General features: G+C 43.5%; 1 protein-coding gene across 1 annotated transcript in view; it reads right to left on the reverse strand.

Annotated features, from left to right (window-relative positions):
* The window catches only part of exd3 (exonuclease 3'-5' domain containing 3), a gene marked incomplete at both ends in the record, with an annotated part of 59,229 nt that overhangs the window by 24,156 nt on the left and 12,332 nt on the right, over positions 1–22,741 (reverse strand). Inside the window, 6 exons of the mRNA XM_080743512.1 lie at positions 15,616–15,747; positions 15,979–16,032; positions 17,080–17,295; positions 19,254–19,423; positions 20,233–20,374; positions 21,565–21,674. Of these exons, the coding sequence (XP_080599638.1) occupies positions 15,616–15,747; positions 15,979–16,032; positions 17,080–17,295; positions 19,254–19,423; positions 20,233–20,374; positions 21,565–21,674 (824 nt within the window). The remainder of the gene's footprint in view (positions 1–15,615; positions 15,748–15,978; positions 16,033–17,079; positions 17,296–19,253; positions 19,424–20,232; positions 20,375–21,564; positions 21,675–22,741) is intronic.

Raw genomic sequence — 22,741 nt, forward strand, 5'->3', positions numbered from 1 at the left:
TGTGCCATTTTTACCTTGTTCTTTTTATGTGAAGCTAACACCTAGACTGCAAACCATGGTAGTCCTAACCTCTGGGCCTCTAAGCTGCACTCATGGCCAATTTTGGTGTTTCTACCCTGCAAGTCATGGCAGCTCCAAATGCAAAAACAAATGTTCAGTCTCTCGTTCCAGCCACTAGACTAGACCAATGTGGATGGTACCTCATACATGCCCACATATCTTTATATATGCACAATATATTGCAAATAAGTGTATAGGAAAGTAAAGTAAGCTAAAGCTACCCGACATCCCTCCCTATCTCACCCGCCTTTTCCATTTCTCTCTCGCTGTCACTATCAGACAATAAAGCAATAACTAGAAAAAGTGCTCCTCGGAGCACAGGTCTCGACTCCGCCAGGTCAGGTAGATTATTGTGGGCCAGAAATGTTTTGAATTCGCCAATCAGGATGGTATATGAAAAATAAGATTGAACCGTCTAGATCAGACTATAGAGATAATGTGTACCGATTTGCGGCTATCAGCCTGATATACCTAGCCTGATTTCAGACTCAGCTCACGCTTTAGTCTGAAACTGTGCTCCATTCTGAGCGATTTACGGGGGACTTTTTTGCGAGCGTGCACGCGCGTGTCCGCGCGCGAGTGATCGCGACGCACGGTGATCGCGACGCACGGTGATCGAGACGCACGGTGGACGCGACGCACCGTCGGGGAGTGTGTGTGTGTCTCTGTCTGTGCCAGTGACTGCTTCCACACAGAACTGCGACCAGAAACTTGTAATCAACATTAAACAGCTTGGTGAAATCAGTGCGCTCGTGCGTGTGTGTGTGAACTTCGTTTGAATCGTTTCAACTGCTGCGCGGATTGGATATTCGTTATCTTTGGAAGCCAATCAGAATGGAAAATGAAAAATTAGAAAAACCTGTCTTGTTTAATGACTATAGATAGAGATACTGTGTACGGACTTTTGGACAAATCTGTAGGAGTACTGTCCAAAAATGTGTATTTCACAAATCGGCCTCCTGGTAGCACTGTAACAGGAAACATTTCATCCATTGTGCCCATTGTGCCCATATATGGGCACAAAAAGTCTGTTTCTGTTTATCTACCGGTGTCCTTTTTGTGCATATATATGTCACCGTTAGATAGAGAAACGGTGAGATAGAGAAACGGAGCGCTTGCCGTGCCGCACGGGGCGGAACAAGCGGTCGCCACAACAACGTCCTCCAGGCGGAGCCGCTCGATTGTCCACGACATTGCAAGCGGTGCGAAGGCCAGCGGACCTTGGTCCTGCTCTTCGCCCCCGAGCGCCGCAGGCGCGAGTGGCCGCGAAGAGCGGGCCAGGGCCGCGCGGCCGGCGGAGCGCCGCGCGAGTTACGAAGCCGTGGTGAATGCAATCGTTATATTTATGCCCAGGCCGTAAGGCCTGGGCAAGCCCACGATAAACGCCCTGTCCAAGTGACTACAATGGAGCTAATGGCTAGGCTAGGCTAGGCTAGGCTAGGCTAGTAAATAAAGAAAGAGAGTCGCAAACGAGTGACGTCAGCGCCTTCACTATTGAATGGCTGCGTCGCCATCTGGTGGTGATTAGTGTGTGGTGAACTACAAAACGAGCGCTCTTACCACAGTCTCACTGAGTTACCCAAAATGACTGTAACATATATACAGGCTTCATCTCATCTGTGTCTGCCATTCTGCCACTTATAAGTTGTATGTTCATTTATGTATTTGTTATGTTTTAGGGATGCACCGAAAGGAAAATTATTGGCCGAAACTGAATACCGAATATAAGAAACACTTGGCCGAAAACCAAATACAGAATAGCCAAATTCTTAATTATATACTTTTTTTTTTTTAACCAGTGCTGTCATGGCTGGGCCTCTGTTTTAGAGCTACATGATTATGGCAAAAAGTAAAATGGTCCATATTGAGTTATTTAAAACATATATTTATTTTTGTGTAGAATTATTTATTTACTATTGTGTATTGTGTAGTAAATTTGTAATAAAAGACAAATTATGTCTCAAAATATTAACATGCCATATAGTTGAATTATTGCATAATAAAGAAATATCAATGTAATTATTGTTATTAAAAAAAAAATATATATATATATATTGAATATCCTATACATTATTCGGTAGTATTCAGTATTCGGTAATATTCGGTATTCGGTAATAATTATTCGGCTGTAAAATCAAACCGAACCGAAAATGAGTATTTTTGGCACTATTCGGCCGAATATTTTCGGTGGCCGAATATTCGGTGCATCCCTATTATGTTTGTATTGTTTGTATTATGATTATTACTGCGTTTGGCTGCGTATGTATGTCGGTGTCCTTCTTTGTTTAAGCCTGTAGCCAAATCAGGGACCAACAGTTCTGCCAACGTCATCATTAACAGCCAATGAGGGACCAGCAATCCTGGTGATGCCAGTGGTTAGCGCACCTCATGGCGTGCTCTGCTGGCACACAAGTAGGCCATACATGGCAAGTTGGCACCTCAACAAAGTGCAGTTCTAGTTGTGTTTATGTCTGGGGACTTCAGATTGAAATGAGCTCCTTGCTAAATGTACATGTTTTTTTGGTTTTTTTTTAAGATTTGTTTTTGGGCTTTTTATGCCTTTATTGATAGGACAGTAGACTGACAGGAAATGGGGAGAGAGATGGGGAATGACATGTGGCAAAGGTCGTCCGGATCAGGAGTCGAACCGGCAACGCCAGCAGGCATCATAGCCTAGTATATGGTATGCGCCTTGACCACCAGGCCAGCGGGCGCCCTAAATGTACATGTTTACATAATTTCATGTTCATGTAATGAATGTTCAATAAAGTGTCCCTTCCAAATACACAAATAAAGTAAAGGATTTCTATCACTTGTAGTTGTTTTGTACTGTAGGGAGACTGACTGACTCTTGAATCCACCATGTTTTGGAGATTTGACGGATAGAAAGCTGAAATGCGTATGCACAACACGCAATTGATATTTGTACGCTACATGCCTGTTATCTGTAAGCAGGTTCAAGAGACTAGTACACACAGGTTCAAAAGACATGGTTGGTTGGAAGTGTTGAGTATGGGAGAGTGATCTAGCATGATTCACGGAGTAGGTCACATTTCACTAGGGCACGGCATTCTTTTACACCACTCCTTGACCACATTCACACACACATACTCACACCACAAGGACCTGGAAGGTGAGAGGGGGGCAGTTAGGGTTAGTAATGTTTGAACTACAAGTACAGCTTCAAATGGTCCTCTGGGACCCCTGCTTTTCTATCTGTGCCCTAGGGCATTCACAGAATATTCGAATATCAAAGTCACTATTCTTCGTTGTTCACCGAAGTCAAATATTGGCTTTTTTATTTGTATTTTTGTATATTATTTCTTCATGGTTTATACAGCTTGGCTAGATAGGAAGTCATAAGAATGAGTTGTCAATGACCCTGGTGGATGAATTGGTTAATGCTCTATAGTCTATACTGACGTCATGCGCCACGTTTCGTCTCCCGGAACTAATTACCAGTGGGAAAAACAGCGGCCAGCCTGCAAACTTGATGTCAGAGCCAGCTAATGCAACTGTCACCACTAGAACGAGAATTGCTTGTTTTTATTGGATGAAATTATATATATTTCGATTACTTTGAGGTCGAATCATTAGAATACTAAAAATCACTATTCGTGAATGCCCTACTGTGCCCCCACTCACACACACACACACACACCCTGATTATAATATTGAGTGCGTGTGTGTTTTGCATTATAGCGTTGTCACCGGCTGATACAGGGTTTGTTTTCTCTGTGAGGAATGCTGGGTCCCTCAGGAGAATGTTTAGAAGCAAGCATATGGCAATCACTCACAGCAGCACAGTCTGGCTGCACAGCTACTGTGCTCTGCAAAACATGAGAAACTTCCTCTTTCCCTGTGTGTGTGTGTGTGTGTGTGTGTGTGTGTGTGTGTGTGTGTGTGTGTGTGTGTGTGTGTGTGTGTGTGTGTGTGTGTGTGTATATGGAAGGCATCACTAAGTGGTTCCCTCTCTCCTCTCTCTAAGCGGGCAGAGGAAAGTGGACCCCCTCGAGTGCCTCTCTGGTCTACCCCCTTCCCCCATAAGCTAAAATGTGCACGCACACGCACACGCACACACACACACACACACACACACACACACACACACACACACACAGTGTGGTTTCTCCTCTGGAGGGAACATAAACAGGGCTGTCTGTCTGCGAGCGGAGAGCTAGTTCTCATGACATCATCACCCAGCAGGAATGCTCTGCTCTGCCTCGTCAAAACCCCTCCACCAGCCAGAAACGCACACACACACACACACATGCGCGCACGCTCACTCACACACACACAGTATGTAGGCACTAGGCACACACACCATACAGGAACTCCAATGTTGAATGATTTATGCACGTCTGTTTTCTTCGCTGAAATGGCAAAGAGAATGAGACGTGTACACACGCACACTCTTATTTGGACTTTTTCCTCTCGCTGGTCGTACATTTATTTTATCTTCTCTGGCATTTCCTTCCTGGATTCCCTTTTCATGTTTCTTTTCCTCTTTTACTTCCCCATAATTTCGTAAACGTACTCATATTTCTTGTCTGCACTGTCCTTCGGGTCAGACCACACACACACACACACACACACACACACACACACACACACACACACACACACACACACACACACACACACACACACACACACACACACACACACACACACACACACACACACACACACACACACACACACGCACGCACGCACGCACGCACGCACACGCACACACACACACACGTGATAAAGTTTTGTTCAACTTCTAAATATGGGGAGCCAACTACAGTATGATATTAGCATTTTACAAAAAGCATTGGTGTGTATGTGTGAGTGTGTGTTGTGTGTGTGCGCGCGCGTGCGTGCGTGTGCGTATGGAGGGGAAATTACGCACTGCTTCATTGTATTGGTGTTTGGAGGAAAAGCCCTATCGAAGTCTCTCTCCCTCGTTCCTTCTCACCTCTCTCCCCCTCTTTCCATCCGTCTTTTCCTTCATCCCCCTGTTTCTTGATGCCTTTTCGCGGTGCATTGTGAGCTTGTAGATGTTGCTATTTGAGCGCAGCTAAGAATAAATCAGGCCTTAGCCTCCGTCTCTCTCCATTCTGTTGCTGTTGGGGTGGAAACCTCATATGTCCAAAACTATTACTTTTCAGGACTCAAAACCCTTTATTGATTACAATGATTAGGACAGTAGACTGACAGGAAATGGGGAGAGAGATGGAGAGGGACACGCAGCAAAGGCAGTCGGGATTGGGACTCGAACCAGCGACAATGAGCCTATGTGTGTATGTATGCGCCTGGACCGGTAGGGCAGCATACATTGATACATTTGTGTGACACTCTAGTACAGTGGATCTAAAACTTGTGGCAAGAGAATGAGTGGGGTCCCCAGATGATTAGCTTAATGTATTTTTTTTTCACTCAATGGTAAACAAACCAACACACAGTATAAGTGTATACAGGGTATCTGCACATTTATAAAGTGACAATTTAAGGTCTTTCAAGACCGTTTCAATACCAAACTGGCCAAACTGTCAAATATTAAGTAAGCAAGAGGCGAACATTGTGAAAATAGCCGATCTACATGCTCGCAACGCGACAATATTTATCTGTGGAACAGAGTCACATTAAATGCAATCTGGCTAGCCACCGTCAAAGAAACGTTCTGTCCTCTTTTCAAGTCTGTCATCGAGAGACTACATTAAATGTAATACCTACGATTCCAAGTGCTTGTCAAACCACATAAAAAGTGAAATATGGAGATAAGAGGTTTCTGCCCGATTCGCAGCGATTCCTTTTTCAACTGCAACGCTCTGGATCCTTCTCAAAGTGCAGTTTCCCTGTCTTCCTCTCCTTCTCTCATGCTATCGGGGAACACAGCCACAGGAAGCAGCTTGGCTCTCAGACAATGGAACACATCAAACAGCAGCACCAGCCTCACCAACCGCGCGCGCGCACACGCACACGCACACGCACACACACACACACACACACACACACACACACACACACACAGCACAAACAGAGCAAGACAAACAGGACATTCCAGCTGCCGGCTGCACCGGATTCCTCGCCATGGCTAATCTGAAACGGAGAGAACGACCGGAGAGGAGTGGTGGTCTGAGCGGGGGCGAAGGAGGGTAAGATAGATGGAGAGAGTAAAGCAGAGAGGGCGAGAGAGAGACAGACACACAGACAGATAGACGGAAAGACAGGCGGGCAGATAGACGGAGAAGGGCGGTGAGTCACATGGTGGACGGGTGGGAGAGAGAGGCGAGGACGAGGGGAGGCGTTCAGTGAGAAGGTGAGGGTGCGGGACTGTGTGTGTGTGTAGGTGTATGGGTGTACTTGCGTTGCGAGGCGTTGTGAGCATGTAGGCGTTGTGAGCATGTAGATCTGCTATTTTCACAATAGAACCGTGTTATACAAAATGTAATGCCTCAACTCTTAAGTGCTTCTTAATGCTTCAACTCTTAGTGCTCGTCGTCAGGGTGGGGGGGGTCCCCAGTTAAAATATAATTATTTTGCGGGTCCCCAGTTAAAATACGATTATTTTGGAGGTTGCGGCCTGAAAAGGTTGAGAACCGCTGGTCTAGTGTATGCATTGTTTGTATGAGCAAGTATGAAGGAAATAAACTAGTAAGACACCTGAGGGTGGAATGCGACCTTGACCATCTGGCCAACCACAGCGTTTCTCTGACGATTCTAGTTGTTGTCATTCTGTGGGGAGTTTGTTCATGTTTTTGTGAGGGTATCAACCCTAGGAGACACGGGGAGAACATGCAAACTCCACACAGAAAGGCCCTATCGCTCACACCCTAGGTTGGGTTGGCGATAGGGCCTTTCTGTGTGGAGTTTGCCTAAACATGGAGATGTGGTACAGAAGGACTCATATATGGGCATAAAAAGTATGTCATGTGACATCACTTCCTGTACAGACAGTCAGACAGACAGCCATTGACTCCGACCTAACAATGGCTACTGTCTATGACGGTAGTTCCATATGACATATTGGACTAGACTATCTCCATATATAGTGTTATCCACATCTCCATGTTAGGACTCATATATGGGCATAAAAAGTGTCATGTCATGTGACATCACTTCCTGTACAGACAGTCAGCCATGCCTGATTATGGATCCCACTGGGAAAGATGGATGGAAACGGCATAGAGCGCTCGTTTTCACAGTTATTGTCCACGACATTGCAAGCGGCGCGAAGGCCAGCGGACCTTGGTCCTGCTCTTCGCCCCCGAGCGCCGCAGGCGTGAGTGGCCGCGAAGAGCGGGCCAGGGCCGCGCGGCCGGCGGAGCGCCGCGCGAGTTACGAAGCCGTGGTGAATGCAATCGTTCTATTTATGACCAGGCCGTAAGGCCTGGGCAAGCGCACGATAAACGCAATGATAATTGGGTTTTGGTGCACCTCGCGCGGTCCAAGAGACTACAACGGAGCGCTCCCTACGTCCGGTTCAGCCAATCACAAGCTTCAAAAATGAGTCCGGGGCGTGGTTATCCATCTTTCCCAGTGGGATCCATAATCACGCGTCAGCCATTGACTCCGGATTAACAATGGCTACTGTCTATGACGGTAGTCCCATATGACATATTGGACTAGACTATCTCCATATATAGTGTTATCCACATCTCCATGTTTAGGCCAAACAGATTCGCTCCATTTCTCCATGTATAGGTCCAAATGCCTAACGTTGAGCTTGACAACGAAACGTTCTTAACACAGCCGCCCCCATATTTACTTTAGAAAATATGTTAAATTCTAAGTACGTTTCGAGTACCGGTTTGATACATCGACTTAAAGTTGGATCCAGGCCTAATAACTTTATCTGGCCGCCCCGTTGCCACCTCCTTGTTACATTTTCTTTTCTCCAGGTGGATGGACATTCTTTCATGGACATCCTTTCATAGGTGATCTAAGTCCAGCCGCCCGTATCAGCCATTGACTCCGGCCTAACAATGGCTACTTTCTATGACGGTAGTCCCATATGACATGATGGACTGGACTATCTCCATGTATAGTGTTATCCACATTTCGTGTAGCCGCCCTGTACAGGAAGTGATGTCACAACTCGCTGACATCACACTGACATCACAGAGGTTACGGAAGGACACTCAAGCGACACGGTTCTTCAGAGTATATGCGACCTTCGGTCGCAATAATTTAGAGACCAGTGTTAACTATTCATAGTCACTGTATGTGATTGAGTAAAACTAGAGGTTCGGGTCTCCTTTGAGGGCCGTCACAAGTTTATTGTGTCCATGAGCGAATACGGGCTGAAGTAAGTAGAAGCCAATTCTGTCATTCTCTTGGCCCTGACCTTTATTGATGGTAACTGAGAAAGCTATAAGCTGACAGGAAACTGGGAAGCTCTTCTGGTGCCATTCTTGATAGTGAGGTTGTGATCTGTTTGTAGGCTTCTAAGCAACATGACGGGGGCTTTCCTCTCGGGAAAATCGCAATAGTCAGACGTCCCATTAGTCTGACTTATTATTAGGGTTAGGGTTAGGTTTAGTTTTACTGAGGTTAGGTTTAGGGGGCATAGTTTTACTGAGGTTAGGGTTAAGGTTATGTTTAGGTATCGTCGGACTAATGGGACGTCGGGACGCCGGAACAATGGGACGTCGGAATAACGATACGCACCCATTCCTCTCTGGTGTACTTTGGTAAATTCAACTTGAGTTTGGCTATTTTCCTTCCCATTCTTTGGGATCTTTCCAAATGGCTGTATAATGCGTTGTTTCCGATGTACTGTATCTCTATTTGAGCTTACGCTTCTTTCCATCTCAGGTGTATTTTGGTCAAATCTGCTGCTAAAAACTTAGCCAAAATAAAATACTTATGCAAAAAGTCTATTGAAGGTGGGAAAGATGGCCTATAGGGTGGCCAGACCACTGTGGGATATTTTGGCGAAAACACAGTTGAATTTGAGTGTTCCTGCACTGGCCATCCCCTGACAACGAGTGAAGTGTCCAGAAATCAATATTTGGTGGAATAACCCCGATTTCTTTAACTAGTGTACTATTTGCACTGTCTGCAAGTGAGAGGAAAGAAAAGAATTAAGTCAACTTAAGAAAAGAGGACATTATAGACAGCAGGGGTGTAAAAAGAAGCAGCACAGAATACGATCTCCAGAATGATCCCTGGATCGCTAATTAAGTGTCCTTAAACGGATACACACAAACTGTACACACAAACACCCCACACACAGATTCATCTACCCTTCACAGTGTAAGAAATCCCTCTACAATGCCTCCTCAGCGACTATTATATTCTCTCTCTCTCTCTCTCTCTCCTTCTCTCTCTCACACACACACACACACGCATGCGCGAGCACGTACCCACACACAAACACAGGTGTCATTGGGTTGCTATGTTATCCTGGGGCCAATTCGACTGTGGGAAAAGCGAGCAGACGTGATTCTTAAAGACCAGATGCTTGGTGACTGATGGCTCGTCTTCTCGCTTATCTATCCGTGTGCATATGTGTGTGTGTGTGTGTGTGTGTGTGTGTGTGTGTGTGTGTGTGTGTGTGCACTTATGTGTGTCCGTGTGACTGCTATTGTGCCTGCCAAGACAGCCGTGAGAATCCCCACGAACATGAGTCAGGGACATTGATGAAAGATCTTACAGGTAAAAGAAAATGTTGGCGGTATGGTATTTGTAACGAAAACAGCTTTTTGTTCAATCATCGCGATGCGAGGCGTCGTGTGCATGTACATAGATCAGCTATTTTCAATATTTTATATAGTTTTTAAAATGATAAATACAAAACCAACAGTTTTGGACATATAAGGTTTCCACCCGACAACGACGATATGCCCAGTGAAGGCCCATTCCCACTGGGCGCGACAAAGATAAATATTTAAAAAATATCGTTCTCAATTGAAGTGGATGGCAGTATCCACACCATAGCGATAAAGACAATAGCCGTGAACGATAACGTTCGGATCACTTTCCACACTATCACGTCATCGCATCATTATCGTTACCGCGCCCAGTGGGAATGGGCCATGAGAGATAGGAAGCAGGGTCCTGCTGTGTTGTGACACAGCTCTTCAACCAGAATCCAACCGCTGATAATTATTCCATCAATGCAATAACTGCTCAGCTGAGTCAGCTCTCACCGCACCTGTGAAAGTCACTCAGAATAGCCATTGCTTGTCAATTTGATTTTGATAGTGATCTTATTGAAAAGACTTTCTTGTTCTTGAAAGTTGAAACGCGAAAACCTTTGATGATGACTAAGAGGAGCGGACAGTGTTTGTCACTCTGTCGAGGTGCCAACTTGCGCCTTGTTATTTATATCAGGTCGCACCTGTTGGTGGCGACGTCACCAATAACGCTGCTCCCTCATTGGCTAAAGGCCCTGCCTTTGTACTGTCGATCGGACACAGACATCACCGAAAGTAGTACTTGCGAGCTACGCTGGCGCACGTAATAATACGGCAAGCCTAGATCGTCAGAACGCCATCTGCGTGCGAAATTTGGAGTCTGTAGAACCAACCTGTGATGTCAGGGCTCTTTCATACGATTCGGGCCAATTCGGCCTCGGCTTCAATTAGTAGTCAGGATAAGAATAACACACGAAATGTAACTAGCGCTTTTGGAAGTACTCAAAGTCGCTTAACTTATGCTTCATTTATAGTCCGTCGAATGACGCTGTTGTGTTGTTGCATGCCGCGTGAACTTGTACATCAGTTATTTTCAATGAGTGACACCATTGCACAACCAAGTATAAATGTATAAATGGATAACGGTATCTATCTATCTAAATGGTTTTATTTGCGAGCTCATCTCTTTTGAGGTGGTGTCATTATTCAAAAATGAATCCAATGCTAGTAAAAAATAAAAAATGCCTAGACCAATGGTTCCCAAATGGTGTGCCGAGGCCTTTGGAAAAGCCTTTTGGCTTTTTTGTTTTTATTGAGCGCAAAAAGTTAAAAGCAATGTATTTCCATTGGGACATGAATGACATACAGAATATTAAACAAATCTAAATGGGACAAAATATTTATATTGGGTTTAAATGCATTCAAGTGGGTTCCAACATGTGTGTGATCTTCCATACTTTGTACTGCCAGACCCTCATGAAAAAAAAGGAAAAGGCTTATTTCCATTGCATGGTCATGTTTTATTTCCCATACACTTACCTACAGAGTCCAGAGAGACACACATAAGTTGACAAAGAGTATCAGAACCCCACAGAATCAGGCAACCGAGATAGATATACAGAGTGTCAATCATTAAAAAAAAGAAAAAAAAATCTGTCTCCTATGCCCACCCTGTTAATCTCTGCTGTGTGTGAATGCAAAAGCACATCTAGCATATGTGTGCGCGCGCGTGCGTGCGTGTGTGTGTGCGTGCGTGTGTGTGCGCGTGTGTGTGCGTGCACAATGCACATGCTCGTGTATGAATGTGTGCGACTGTGCGCACTTGTAGCACTTTCTCCCAATGTGTGCGTGCGTGTCTGTAACAGGAGACACAGGGCCTTCGCCACACACAGTGGGAAATACTTGGGATGGTTTCCCTCGGAATGTCTTGGCGTGTCTATGGAATGCCCCCCCCCCCCCCCCTCCCCACTCCACTCCCCCCATCCCCGTCTCTCCCTCTCTCGTCTCCGCAGAGGGGAGGGAGGAGTGAGAGGGAGAGATGGAGGGAACACACAAATTCTAGCCTCTTTTTTCTCAGACTCGCACCACACACAGACAGACAGACATGTACGGAGGCTGCGCACAAATAATAAACTCTAGCACTATAGGGCATTCACCAAATATTCGAATATCAAAGTCACTATTCAACGTTGTTCACCGAAGTCGAATATTTGTTTATTTTTTTTATTGTTTTCTCTTTAAAAATAATATATAGTTTCTAAAGCTTGGCTAGATAGGAAGTCATAAGAATGAGTTGTCAATGCCCCTGGTGGATGAATTTGTTAATGTTCCATACCAGGGCTTCTCAAACCTTTTTAGGCAGTGACCTCCAAAATAAACATATTTGAACTGGGGACCCCCACCCTGAGGAGCACTTGGAATTGTAGGCATTACATTTAATGTGACTCGGTTCCGCAGATAAATATTGTGAAAATAGCAGATCTACATGCTCACAACGCCTCGTAACGTGAGGCGTTGTGAGCATGTAGATCGGCTATTTTCCCAATGTTCGCCTCTTGCTTACTTAATATTTGACAGTTTGGCCAGTCCTGTCGAATATTCACCTATTCGAATACTTTGGGGTTGAATAATTCGAATACTAAAAATCACTATTCGTGAATGCCCAAGCACACGCACGCACACACAAAATCTTACAGTTTCTTGGATAAGGATGAACACTCAAGGCTGTCCCAAGTATAGATTCTCTCCATCGTGTGTGACAGATCAGCAGACAGCAAAAAAAAGTGTGTTTGGGTTTGGGTTTCACAGCCAGTGTGTGAACAAGAAGGTTTGTGTGTTTGCGGTTAGCTGTGTGTGCGTATTTGAGAGGAGACTAGCAAACGTGTGTGAAAATGAATTGTGGGAATACAAATCCTTGTGTGTATGACAGCGTTGGTTTCACTGTGTCTGCGTGTGGAAAAACAGTTGCCAGCCAATCTCAAGTTTCAACACACACACACACACACACACACACACACACACACACACACACACACACACACACACACACACACACACACACACACACACACACACACACACACACACACACACACACACACACACACACTCTGAAACAGATGCAACCCCCTTTCTCATGCGTGCACTCTTTTTCCCACACACACACACACACACACACACTGAAGGGTAACTTTAAAAGTTCCTCATCCTCTCACATTCCTCCTGTTTCTCAGCTCGCTACTCTCTTTGTAGATCAAAGGACAGACAACAAGTCTTTCTACCGCCTCGCCCTCCTCTCCTCTCCTCTCCTCTTCTCTTCCCTCCCCTCCGCTCTTCCTTGCAATGTCACCTTCCTCAACCACTCTCTCTTCCTCTCTTCATCAGTGGTGGGAAAAAAGTACTAGTAAAGTAAATGTATCAATACTGCATTGTAGAAATACTCTGTTATACAAGTAAAGGTCCGGAATTCAAAATTGACTTGAGAAAAAGGTACACAAGTATTGGCATCAAAATGTACTTAAAGTACCAAATGTAAAAGTACTCATCAACCCATTTCAAGTTTTCAAATGTATAACAATCTTTTGAAAATAGCAGATCTACAAGCTCACAATGCGTCGCAATGCAACGCGCATTGTGAGCTTGTAGATCGGCAAAGCAAGTGTGAACTAAAATAAAGAAAGACAAATAAATGTACAAATATCGCCCTTCTAGAATAATAATAAAAATAAAAATAAACTCTCCCTTTTTCTCTCTTTTTCCCCTCCTCTTTTTCCCTTCCTTCTTCCCCTCCCTCAGTGTGGCGGTTCCTGTTACTCTCCTTTTCACTTCCCCAGTAGTCTGGTGCATGGGAACCAGTATTAGTGCTGCATTAGTCTAGTCTGGTGCATGGGAACCAGTATTAGTGCTGCATTAGTCTTGTATGTGAGTGTGTGCATGTGTGCGCCAGGGGCGTCAATTGGGTATGGCAGGGGTATGCATGCAGCTGCCATACCCTGGGTCCAGGGGGGAACATAAAAGTTACTTTAAAATATAAATCCACAAATGTCTCTTTGTCTATCTGTTCTGGTTATTATGTTGTTAAATTACAGTAAAATAACCACAAATGAAGAATTAAACAAAATGGTCACTTTAACAAGGTATTATAATATATTCTCCACACTTGTATTCTCCCCATCTTGACAAAAATGGTATATTCCCAGGTTCCGCAGGTCAGCAACACAGGTGCAATGCATTATTGTTAATTGTGGCACGTTTACTAACATGCCAAGTTTAGCTGCACTTGAACAACCGTTCCAGGCTGCCATATCCAGCCCAAGAAAACCGTAGAACCGGGTGAAAAATAGAATGTACTTCTTGAAATAAATGTATCATGCCTGTTGCTAAGGTATGGCAACATGACTGGTGTCTTGCACGCGCGCCGACACCAGTCATGTTGCCATACCTTAGCCTTTTCTGAACTGACGCCACTGGTGTGCTCGTGTGCACGAGCGCATGCGTGTGTGTGTGTGTGTGTCAGACAGACATCTGATGTTCTTGATGGAAGTGCATGCACATATTTCTGTGTATGTCTGCTTTGAAAGTATAGATGGAGTGCACCGCACCACACGGGTGGGGTTAGGATATGGCTGAACGGGAAATCTATATGGAGAGTTTCAAACGCCACACAGTGAAATATTTGATGTTTAGTCTGACCCTTATGGCTGCATTTTGAGTTTAATTAACACTCTAGATTTTACTACCCAACCCTGCATAGGAATTCATAAGATAAAAGAGTAACAGTAAGGATAAATGGTGTGAATGTTTGAAAGGGTACGTGTGACCTACAGTACATTGACTTCACACAGCAACCCTTGTGTGGACTATTACTACACAAAAGGGATGGGACGATAAGCAATATTATCATTTATCGTGATAAAAAACACTCACGATAATCGTATCGTTGAGATTTACTTTATCGTGAAATCGTCCTCCGTCATGCACTGGGATCAATTCTGGGACTGGGATCAATTCACCTTTTTTCACCTTTTGAGATTTTTCCCCAAATCCAACCCTTGATGTTGAGTGCCAAGGACCCATTTTTCAGGGTCTTTGGTATGACCCACCCGACCAGGGTTCGAACCCCGAGCTCCCAGTCTCAGGGCAGACAATCTAACCACAAGGCCACTGAGCTGACAGCAACTATATCTATGTATAAATTCACAAAATCTCTGTGTATGTCTGTCTGAGTTTGTGTGCGACTGTCCTTTGTGCATCTCGAGAACCGCCTGACTAATTGGCTTCAAACTCATGCGTATCTCAGAGGACCCAAGGGAAAGTGGTGGCCGGGGTGAAGCCCCTCTACATGACGCCTCAGGGCGAGGTCGTGCCAATTCTTTGCCATCTGGCCAGTGATGTATATCGGACCAGTTACCCATATATTGAGACCCCTGGTACCCATACAGTATATGGAGATCCTATGATGTCTATGACCATACCCTTTTATGCCCATATATGGAGATCCCTATCTGTAGAACCAGCCACACCGATATATGGGCTATCTTGGCCATCTGTCTTGGCCATAATGGATTCTGTTAGTGTGGTATGTGGCCGACGTGGCCTCCATATATGGGCATTCCCTTTATGAAGTCCTGTTAGATATGGGCCTAATCTTGATGACATCAGGGAACTCCATATATGGGCATAAAAGGGATTCTGTTAGTGTGCCATCACAGTGAAGCCAGAGCGTGATGCCAGAGTGGCAAACCCATTCTGTTAAGAGTGGTTCCCCTGACATCACAGCTGTGATGTCACAGTGATGTGTCAGGGGAACCACAGTGTCAGGCGTGACCTACAGAGATACGGTACGTGGATAGCCGGATACGCGGACAAGATGTGCCGGTTTTCATAGTTAAATTAACTGCAACCTACGGTCGCAATTACCACATACCTGACAGCGGCTGAAGATGTCACTGGGAGTGGGCTGAACGTTGAAGTGTCTGAAGACCCTCTTGGCCTGGTCGATGGCCTTTTCTGAACAGTTGAGAGCCAAGCAGCGACCCTCGCCCACCTGGGACCGCAGCTGGAGCAGGACATTCAAAACCACCGTTATACCTTGCCGTACGACAGTGTCACTCGCTGTCGGGCAGAAACCTTGTATGTTTCCAATGTTATTTAAAAAAACTAACATTTTGAAATATGGAGACACACGGTTTCTGCAAGACAGCAAGAATATATAATGCAAAACTGGTTTTAAGAAATAAAGAATTTGAGTGGACATTGGCATGCTCCCAAAGGTGATACTGTTACTTACAGTCTGGTATGGTAGTCCACAGGTGAGTATGGTACGGTCCTCAGTTCGAGCCAACTGAAATAATTATAAAACACAAAACAAACATTAGTTAAGAATACCAATAAGACTCCCTAATCGGGAGATAAGTGATGTATTTTGGTAGAAAGAACCTTTCCACTCAAAGCAATGTTATTCTTGGCATTTGTATGGAGTCATATGCCATATACAGTATACTGTATGTGTCACTGGTCACAACTCTGAGATACACATGGAAGCCACTCGTCATATTTATTTATGTTGGTTTGCTTGGTGCATCATTGCACGACTCATTATATTGACAGGGAATCAGGGTGGGATATAATTTTTCACCATTTAACATCAGTTTAACCCATTTAGGCCTAGAATTATTGAATTCTTTAACCAGTGAAAAATAGCAGATATACAAGCTCACAGCGTGGCACCGAGTGCCGCGCTGCGAGCTTGTAGATCTGCTATTTTTGAAAAAGTCGTGAAAATGTGTGCAAATCTTTGAATATATGTATTTTCAAAGCGAACGTTTGTAACTCAAATTTTGCTGCTGGGGGGTCCCTGGAACGAAATATTTTGAGATGGGGGTCCGTGGCCAAATACATATCATTTTGGGGGTCCTTCACATGAAAAGGTTTGAGAACCACTGACATAGTAGTCTCTCAAGAACAGACTAACTGAGCTCCAGTTATGTGAAAAGGACCTTTTCTTAAGACGATGGCTGGCCAGATTGCTGACATAGAAACATAGGTTTTTCAAAAAACCTTAGAAGGATTCAAAAGACACTTATAGAATCGGGTAAAAATTCTAATTTTCACAATTTTTCAAAAATAGCAGATCTACAAGCTCACAGCGCGGCACTCGGTGCCGCGCTGTGAGCTTGTATATCTGCTATTTTTCAATAGTTAAAGCATAAAATAATGATACACAAAATGTGTATCCGTTATAAATGGGTTAAACTAAAGTAAAACTACGCAATGCCAACTGCTAACTGTAACTGCAACATTACAGAAATTGACAATTAACAATTCACACTACTAATGGGAAATTAAAATGATTACTGTTAACACGTCTCCATGTACCGTACCAACTCACCTCAGCTGCAACTCTGTGGTCGTCGCTGTTTTCCAGTATTGCCACGTCTACCCCTAAACCTCGCAGATACCTCCCCAGTCCCTGTAGCATGTTGTCACACACTACCCGGAACTGTTGGGGACTCTGGGGAGGGCCCTCTGATGCCTTCTCATCACACGGGAGGCCCTTTTCCTGACCATCGGATGTAGCTCCGGTGCCCTGATCCCCTTGATGTTCCTAAACAAACACACAACACTGGACTAAGAATTGAACTAAAACATATTATAAAGCAGGGGTCTTCAACAGGGGGTCCGGGACCCCTAAGGGGTCCTCAGAGTTACTACAGGGGGTCCTTCAAATCTTTGTGTGATAGAAACCTTTTTTCTCTTTTTTTATATTGACCACTTGAACCCTAACGTCCATATTCTGAGAACTTTAGCCAAAAATAGCAGATCTACAAGCTCACAACTGTGAGCTTGTAGATCGGCTATTTTCGGCAAAAAGGTTTGGTGTAGAGGGGAAAGAAAGAGCAGACTAAGTAGTGAGTGAAAGGTCAAGTTTATTAAGTATTGACGGTTCAAGTGGTTAAATATCTGAAAACACAAATTGACATGAATCCAAAATACACTGATGATTGTGCTGTCAAATGATGAAACTATATGGAATCTGGGGGTCCCTGCTTCATCTCTCTCTCAGCTAAAGGGTCCTTGGGCTGAAAACGTTGAAGACCCCTGTTATAAAGAAACATTCAGATTATAATTAAAACGTTTCTTTCTAGAATGGCTGTCGATTAGTGTCTGTGGCCGAAGATGGGTTGTACGTGGCGTGTAGCCGTGTGTACTGCAGTGGTATAGTGGGTCAGTCAGTCACCCGATTTGCTTGTATAATCGGTGGAGAAAAGCATAGAGGGCATGTCTGCTGTGTATGGCTGCGTGACTGTGTGCGTGTGCACGTGTGCGAGTGAGTGAGTGAGTGAGAGACAGAGAGAGTGAGGGACATGCCAGAGGTTGTTTAATTCGGCATAACCACAGGCTGGGTGTTCAAGTTGTTTTTTTGCGCATGTGTCCACAACAGCAGACATTTCAACATGTGGGTCTCATTGACTTTCACCAATACTGCAGCTTGTTAAATGATGTAATTTACATGCTGCGATATCGATTCTTGACCTGATCCCATCCAAGAAAATGAGGGGACCTTGTGCTGTGCAAATAAGATGAAAAAAGTCCAGAGGTTCTACTTGGCCCTGTCATGGATCTCTACCTTGACATTGTTCAATGGTCACTCATCATATACTTTATTATGCATTTGCATTATCCCCCGGAAGTTAGGTTTCTTGTTGTGTCGTTGTCATAATGATTTGGTCTATTTAACCGTTTAATTGAGATTACAGTGTGTTTGTTTGATGGACTGATCGTACTGTGCTAGATTATATCAGATCAGATCAGATCATATTAACCACATGAACATTAGTGTCCCTATTCAGAATATTAGTATAGAAAGATATCTGCAACAAAGCAGAAAGCCCGCAACACTCCAAGTTAGATACAGTCTTTTTGGTCCTATTCAGGATATAAAATGGACAATATTCTGCAAAATAAATTGTGAAAATAGCAGATCTAGAATCTATTTTTGATTAGATTTGGTGTGTAGTATAGAAACTCTGGGGGACAAACTCTGTCAACAAATCGGGGGTTTAAGTGGTCAAAAGCCTTAACTTGGATTTAATTACACCTAATTTAATCGTTTGCGCCACTCGGTGGCTGTACGTGGTCCTGCAGCTGGTCACCTCAGTCTAGTACTAACATTGATTGATTGATTGATTGATTGAAGAATTTATTAGAAGATTGCAATAGAAACAAGTACAGTTTCATGACAGTACAAATCACTGGTACAAGGTCAACTAAAAGGAGATCCTAGAAAGCCGAGGCTTATTTCCACAGGAACCACACTTTAAGTATCTCATATAACATTGAAAGACAGACGGATAGAACACAGTACATCAGGTTATCTTTTATCCACAGGATCAGCATGGTGCACACATTTCTTTGGTCCGCTACTTGAACACATACTTATACAATCAGTCTATCATCAGCCAGCTTATGCTTGAATAAAAAAAAAACATATATTCAGTGATATCACAATGCATAGCATCGTGAGCTATGAATCAACATAGTTAAGTATAAATCAGGCTATACCATTTGAACTCTGGCCTTGGTGTGGCGCTCCTGTTTGGTCTGTTTATCCTTTGGCTTCTTTACTTGTCCAGAGCAGATGGACCTTGTTTGGAAATCGGTGGGAAGCCCAAAGGACGCTGGGTTGCTGGCAAGGGCGGAGTAGACCTCCAGTAGACAGTAGGCATCCAGCGCTACAACGAGTTAAGAACAACAAGAGAAAGAGGGTTAAGAATTCTCCTTTGGAGGTTGATGGAAGCCTAGAACAGGGGTTTTGAAAGTGGGTGACGGGGCACCCAGGGGTGCCATGACAGCAGTTCAGGGGTGCCGCGAGATAATTTGATAATATTTTGAATTTATTTGGACATTTAAAAATATATTTAGTATCGTTTTAAACTTGAGGTACAAAGTTATTTTCAGTCAGTTCTAACCAAAATGCCTATTATCTCAACGATTTCCTCGCAACATAATCACTAAAATATCGTCACTGTCGAGCAGAAACCTTGTATCTCCAAGTTTCAAATGTGTACGTCTTTTTGTAAAGCAAAGCTCTGCATCATCACACAAGACTGTTGCACAAGACTAGTGAAAACAGCCGATCTACGCGATGCAAGGCGTTGTGTGCCATTATGCATTATTACTTTAACTTTTAAATTATTACTTTTACATTATTTTATGCTTTAACTATTGAAAAATAGAAGATATTCACAGCAAGCTTGTAGATCTGCTATTTTTGAAAAATCGTGAACATTTGTGCAAGTCTTTGAATATTTTTGACCAGATAAAAAAAAAAAATCGGTAACACTTTCTATGAAGCCCACATTTATAATGCATTATGAGGGCATCCTTTTTGATTTTTGAAAAGCGCATGTTTCTATGTCAGAGGTTCTCAAACGGTTGCATGTCAACCCCCATCTCAAAATATTATGTATCAGGGACCCCCCAGAAGCAAATACTTGAATTACATAAATATATATATTTTTTTTGTATGGATATATCTCACCTGCATATTTAATTTGGCTGATGCGTAGCGGCCGTTTATCCCACATGGATAGCTGGTCTGATTTGTCCAGGGGCTTTCCCAGGATCTGTTTCACCATCAGGCTGAGGCCTTTCTCTTCTTGGGACGGCAAATCACACCGAATCTGGAGGACATCATCGGAATAAAATGTGATTGTTGGTCATGTCTTAGTTTATAGTCTTCACTTTCTCATCCCAAAAAATTCACAAACCCCTGAGCCCTTTATTTCGCGGCCTTGATAACTAATTCGAATATGATAACAATATTGGCACCAAATGTCGATCATCTATTTAGATTTGGTTGATGGTTATGTCCCTAGGTATGCTTATGTCAGTTTTCCAACTAGGATTTTGGCTGGAGGCCCCTTGTGGCTCCAGAATCTACCAAGTCTAACTGCGTGTTTATCACTGAGAAAACTAACGCAAACAAAATGTTGATCCAGTGAAAATACAACTTAACGTTAATTCTTGTGTATGCATGTTTATTGATCGTAAAAAATGAATGGGATTCATGAAAAGATAAAACAACCCCTTGTAAAGAGCCTTGCATAGACAGAGGGGGAAATTAATGATGTTGCAACTGCCACAAGGTGGCACCGCAAACTTGGACCAACCCTGCCAACGAAGGTCCACACTGCATGCATATCAGTCATTTTGGTGTCGTCCCACATAATATTTCAACATAGCATAACCATGAAAAATCATCATCATCATAAGCATCTTGGAACGTTCTCTGTGACAGGATCGAGGACGAATGATCCATGTCACCGTGGGCTAGGCCGGTGTTATGGTATTGTAAGAAATTCTGGCTGCATCTTGACTGGTGCTAAGATAATAGTCAATGCAAGACTATAAACGCCTCCAACATGTAAAATGAACGATAAGTACATTGTTTGTGCGTGTGCTGTGTGTGTGTGTGTGTGTGTGTGTGTGTGTGTGTGTGTGTGTGTGTGTGTGTGTGTGTGTGTGTGTGTGTGTGTGTGTGTGTGTGTGTGCGTGTGCGTGCGTGCGTGTGTGTGTGCGTGTGTATACCCTTGATCCAAGATGTACTTATTTTGTTTAACTTTTAAAGGACAACTTTGTTTTTTTACAACAAGGGTTCATATTTTAGATTGTAATTAGAGAAAAGAAAAAGTGAGCGTTAAAATGTTTTCATTTGCTTCGTTCTCATGAAATAATTTTAACACTCATCTTTTATATTCTTTAATTACAATCTAAAATATGAACCCTTGTTGTAAAAAACTAAAGTTGTCCTTTAACTAAAATAAAACCATTTCTCTCCACTATGCAAAACTGTCTGATGTTATGATGTTACCTGTTCGTGTACAGTCTTCAGATCTAGAACCCCCTGGACTTTCAGTGGCTCCTGTAACAACTGGGGCCAAGTGGCTGACAGGCATCTCAAGTCTCCACTTATATCGTAGGCTGGATAGAAGGATTCGGAGGAGAGAGGATGGCATGGAAGAGGGTTGAAAGTAGGGCTGTCACGATATGACATTTTACATGACGATTGTCACTCAAATAATTGGCGATTAACGATTTAATTGTGTTTTTGTCGTTGACAATTACATTTCTGTTTGGCTTTTAGGCTTTGAAGTTGCACATGGCAAATATGACACATAACCTACATATACAAAGAAATTACTGACATATTTGACAACTTTCTACTTAGAAAAAAATAACATTGATAGTGGAAATAGCCGATCTACAAGCTCACAACGCGTCGCGATGCGACGCGTTGTGAGCTTGTAGATCTGCAATTTCCACTATTTCTGAAAATGTTTGTAAATGTATGAACATTTTTCAACATTCACGATTATGACAAAATATTTGCGATTATGTCAAATAATTGCGATTAGACGATTATGTAATAATTGTGACAGCCCTAGATGGCATGGATGAGGGAAGGGTTGAAAAAGAGAAATAATAACTCTTGATCATCAGTAATATGCATGTGCACTGTGCATATCATGTGAGTGAGTATACAGCATATTCCATTTCCAGTTTCATTGTTTGACGGCACAATCATCAGTGTATTTTGGATGCATGTCAATTTGTGTTTTCAGATATTTAACAACTTGAACCGTCAATACTTAATAAACTTGACCTTTCACTCTGTACTTAGTCTGCTCTTTTTCCCCTCTACACCAAACCTCTTTGCCGAAAATAGCCGATCTACAAGCTCAACGCCTCCCAGCGCGAGGCGTTGTGAGCTTGTAGATCTGCTATTTTTGGCTAAAGTTCTCAGAATATGGACGTTAGGGTTCAAGTGGTTAATATAAAAAAAGGGGGAAAAAAAAAGTTTCTATCACACAAAGATTTGGGAGACCCCCTTTAGTAACTCTGAGGATCCCCTAGGGGTCCCGGACCCCCTGTTTAAGACCCCTGCTCTTGATCATCAGTAATATGCATGTGTGCATGAAGTGATTTGAGCAACTAGCCAAAACTCACATCACTTTGGTGGCACAGACACCGAGGGCCATATTTTAGCA

This window comes from Nannobrachium achirus, assembly GCF_963921795.1.
Source record: "Nannobrachium achirus genome assembly, chromosome: 15".
Lineage (NCBI taxonomy): Eukaryota > Metazoa > Chordata > Actinopteri > Myctophiformes > Myctophidae > Nannobrachium > Nannobrachium achirus.